The 4,930-nt window shown below is 35.0% G+C and overlaps 1 protein-coding gene across 1 annotated transcript; it reads left to right on the plus strand.

Moving 5' to 3' along the window:
- The first annotated feature begins 708 nt into the window (after positions 1–708).
- On the plus strand, positions 709–2,881 carry LOC110021979 (myb-related protein 306-like). Its single transcript, XM_020720724.1, has 5 exons — positions 709–744; positions 874–1,005; positions 1,487–1,781; positions 1,957–2,424; positions 2,508–2,881. Exons 1-5 carry the CDS (start codon positions 709–711, stop codon positions 2,741–2,743), a joined length of 1,167 nt encoding a protein of 388 aa, XP_020576383.1. The 3' UTR covers positions 2,744–2,881.
- The last annotated feature ends 2,049 nt before the right edge of the window (positions 2,882–4,930 follow it).

Consider the following 4,930-nt stretch of genomic DNA (forward strand, 5'->3'; position numbering starts at 1 on the left):
AACTATTTATAACCCTATTTGCAACAAATGCTAAAAAAAAAAAATAATAATAATAAATAAAAACAATAGAGTTAGCTGTGACTCGGCTATGAGAAAGGATATATCAGAAGTACACGAAACATTGCAACTGTATACATAGGCCCATTTCATTGATGAGTGCCATCATATACCCAAATTCATTTTAAAGCCATCATAGTTCAGCACTTGAAAACAGGGAGTTTATTTTTTGCTTGGACTTTATTTATGATTATCAAAATTATTTTGTTACAAAAATCTATCTTTTCGAAATCAAAGTTTTAATCAAGTTTATCTTTTTGAGTATTTACATTTGTACCACACATTTCTTATGTGTTTACATATCTAATGCCTAAAGTTTCATATTTACATATATAAAACTTAGTTTCTTAATCAAATTAAAAATATTACTGTTATTAAACTTTTTTATGTGAAATACATCTTTTTATGTATAACTTTTGACCCCAAAGTATCATAAATGTAAATACAAAAATTGTGTGGTGTGTATACAAAATTTCCCCTTTTTTGTTCCTGTTTTAGCAATTTCAAATCCACATTTCGAAATCACTTCAAAATCTCTCTTTTTTTTTTTGGTGAAAAAGCTTCAAAATCTCCTTTCATCTTACGAGTCCTTTGACATTGTAAAAAAAAGAAAAAGAAAAAAACTAAATAGAAAAGTAAATATGATTTAACATGAGGCTATCGGCTATCGGCTATGAGGGCCTTAAAGTACAAAATAGTATAAATAAATTAAATAATTTAGACTATTAATTATCAAGCCTTTATTGCGTATAAAGTAAATTTATGCAAAAAGATAAAAGTTTGCAAAATGACAAGTTCCTGGTTGTTTTTGTGCAGGGGCGATACGAGACTTATAGCCCTGTTATTATAAAGAGAGGGAAGGCCGCCCACAAACCACACGAGCGGTTTTCTTTTGATCCTCTGCATGCGACGCCCAATGCCCTCAGAGGCAAAGCAATCAGTCTCAAAGTAAGCGAGGCACAGAGAGAGAGAAGGAGAGAAAGAGAGAGGGGATAATCATGGAGGTTTCGTTTTCACCGAGACTGTTTCACTCTTGTTCTTCTGTTTCCCGAGACCAACTTGGTTCTCTTAACTTTCCTTCTTCTCCACTACTCGTCTTGATAAGCTACTGAATGCTCTGTTTTCGCTGAACGTCGCGAAGATCAAAGAAATTTAGAAGGGAAAGTTTTCTTTTTTAATGGCCGGAGTGTTTATGGCAGATCTCTGACAAACCATTTTGGAGAAGAACGAAAGTTTTTTTTTTCTGTAATATTAAGAATAGTTACCGTGAAAACTAGGATTGGAAGTCATGGAGCTCTCTCCTCCATCCCCGCCTAATCTGTTTCCATCAGAGAGTGATAGAAAGACAAATGAGAGAGATAGAAAGACAAATGAGAGAGATAGAAAGACAAATGAGAGAGATAGAAAGACAAATGAGAGAGATAGAAAGACAAATGAGAGAGATAGAAAGACAAATGAGACTGGCTTCCCACTGGAACAGCAGCAGCAGCAGCCGTTTCTTCCCGGTTTGGGACTTGAGGGTTTGAGTGGAGGATCAGGTTCTAATGGAAGTGAGAAGAATGGACATAGTGAAGAACATGAAGGGGAACATGAAAGCGGGCAGTCAAAGCTCTGTGTCAGAGGCCATTGGAGGCCAGCAGAGGATGCTAAACTTCGGGAACTTGTTGCCCAATATGGTCCCCAGAACTGGAATCTTATTGCCGAAAATCTTGAAGGAAGATCAGGTATTCACTTGTAAAAACTCCTCTTTTATAAGCGTTTCTGTTTATTTTTCCCCCTTTTTTCAGCTACATTGTTTGGAATACTTCTTTAGCAGAGTATTTATTTTATAAAAAGTCATGAAATTTCCTAAAATTTTTTCGGCGCTTCTGTTCTTCTATTCAATCAACGCGGTCGCAGGGAAGAGCTGCAGGTTGCGTTGGTTCAACCAGTTGGACCCAAGGATTAACAAGAAGGCCTTCACTGAGGAGGAGGAGGAAAAGCTTCTCTCTGCCCACCGTCTGTATGGAAACAAATGGGCTCTTATTGCCAGATTTTTCCCTGGGAGAACTGATAATGCTGTGAAGAATCACTGGCATGTGATCGTAGCGAGGAGGCACAGGGAACAGACCAATGCTCATAGAAGGAGAAAGTCCTCGAACACCATTTCCTCTTCTTCAGTTCAGGAGTTCAGTAATAACCTCCAGGTGAACTGCTACAACAATGCTTGCATTGTCGAATCCTCCATCTCCGGCAATATAGATGAGTCTTTGCCCACCTGCACTGAACTCTCACTAAACTCCTCTGCATACGGAAGCTTTCGTGGTCATGCATTCTTCCCCACACACACTCATCAAACGCAGCCACAGCAATTCCAGTATTTCACCGGTATGATTCTCCCTCTTTTTCAAACTTAAAAAGTTCCTTGCTTTGTTTCCACGGTTGACCTATTCACCAAATTATCATTTCAGGATCCGGTGAAAAGGATTTGACTGGAGAAAATGGAGGTTCTCAGAGGCAATTTGATTCCCCCCTTGCATTGGCACCAGCGACCGATCACTCTGGCTATTCTGATTCAAATTATGAGATTTCAGCAACTGGATCAGTGGTCAAGCAAGGCAATGCCTTTATCCTTGAAGAGGGAGACGATAACAAGGAGAAGATAAGCTCTTCCTTCATTGATTTCTTTGGTGTTGGAGCCACATAGGGAGTTGCTCTTCAGCTGAAACCTGAAGATCTGTACTGTAAGGTTTCAGAAGTTGAACTTTTAGTAAACAAAGCAGAACCGGGCAAGACGAGAGAAAAGTTAATAAGAAAGGTTGAAATCCTTCCTTCTCCTGTTGTTGAGAGCCCTTCTTTCTTCACTTTAATTTTTCAAACTTTAATGGGATGTTCCTATATCTTTTCATAATTATTTCAGAGCTTGTTGTCTTCTCCCACATCTTTTCTGTTGCATCAACTTTCAAAAAACAGGAATCGAATCAAGTTGTGGATTCTTAACTTCTAAAACCTGTGTTTAGTTTCTAATCTTGACCACATCTAAAAAGTCAACATACACTCCCTAATGTATACTTGATTTGCTTTCAAGTGATGACAGATATTATTCTGTTTAAATTTTTAAATTCTCATTTGTTTGACTACCTCACTTAAAACCAAGCCTTTCTAATATTAGAAAACTCTGACACCGTTTTCTCAAGTCACTAATTTGATATAAACAGTATTCAAATTTAATAACTTTTAAAACTTCAGCAGCAACTATATCACATTTAGATTCTTGGTGATACGTAAGCCTAATAAAAGCGATAAATAATGGAAAATTATTGAGGAACGAATTTGTACTAAATGACTGCCAATATTGACAAGCAAAGTTCAGAGTATTTGTCATTTCTCCTAAATAAAAAGCAGTGCTTTTCGTGCTTCGGGTCTGGTCCAAAACCATGACAATTTCACCTGGAATTTAGCCAGGTCTTTTGTAACAAATTATTATTTATGGTGGACAACCTTTACCATTAATTATTTATTTGCTTTTTACGGGGCTTCCTATAGTTTTTAACATCCTAAACTCTCTGCATTTGACTTGTTCTACTTATTAAACAGAAAATTAGATTAAAAAAGTAGTAGTAAGTGCTTACTTAACCAGTTATCTGATCTTAGAACTTTTAATAATTTAATCTAGGATGGTATATGTTGGCATGCTTATCTTTAGTGTTTGACACAGGACAACTACGACCATTCGCGTACATTCCTAAGAGTGCCCTCAACCCCTGGGCTATTAAAATACTGAAGTGGGAATGATTTCTATTAGAAAAGGGGGAATGGTTATTCTAATATGAATTTTGTTATTGTTCTTAAAAAAGATTGTTTAATTTTTAAATTTAAGTTCAAGGTATTTATTGTGATTAGTACTATAATAGTACTATTGGTTGTGACTGATAATATCGATGATTTATGTGGATTGTGTTGCATCAAGTATAGGAATATAAGAATGATTTGGGGGTATGTGGTAATTATACTTTTAAAGTTATGATTTACCCAATTTATCTATTAAAATCATCTGATTTTTATGTAAAGAACTTATTGACTTGATTTTAAGCCAATTGAAATAGGAACTCATCCTTAGCGCTTATGATCTAGCAATAGGAACTCCTTAGTAGCTGCGCTAGATGACTAGTTGATGATTGGAATCTAAATTTTTACAAAGCTAAATCCTTATTCGTTTTGGTCCTAAGTGCACCTAATTTGATTCTTAGATCATATTTGTTAAAGTTGAGTTAATAATTTTTAAAGATATTAAGATCAGTTATCAGGATATTAAGAACTAAATGTTGAGCGCATTTTCAGTTCATAGAATGCCTTTAAGAGAAGCATTGTGCCTAGGGGCCTAACCTCATGTCTTAGGTTCTCATAAACCCTTTGGCTCACCCTATAGACAAGGTTGGTTAGTCCGACCTCCTTATTTAGTCAACTTAAAGAGACTTTGTGGGACCCACCTAGTCAAGCCTAACCTTCTTTTTACCTCACCTTTATGATTCAAGATGAGCTCAAACATGTTTGACGATTATCTCAAACTATGGTTAGGTTTAAGCTCAAATCAAAATAAGAGAATTGATTTCAATTTTGTAGCATTCAAAATTAAAAGTTCAAATCAAAATAAAACTCAAATCATCCAAGTTAAACATGAATAAATAGTTAATTAAATAATTAAATCTAAACCAAATCAGCTTAAGGAAAACTCATAATTAAAACTTAAACAAAACAAAATTTTCTTGAATATAAACAAATTCTTTATGAAATCTAAAGATAATATATAAAACTAACTAAAAAACATAAACACTATCCAAATTTGAAATAACTTGAAATTAAGCATAAAATAAGTTTACATAATCAATAAAAT

Source organism: Phalaenopsis equestris, unplaced genomic scaffold (assembly GCF_001263595.1).
Source record: "Phalaenopsis equestris unplaced genomic scaffold, ASM126359v1 Scaffold000155, whole genome shotgun sequence".
Classification (NCBI taxonomy): domain Eukaryota; kingdom Viridiplantae; phylum Streptophyta; class Magnoliopsida; order Asparagales; family Orchidaceae; genus Phalaenopsis; species Phalaenopsis equestris.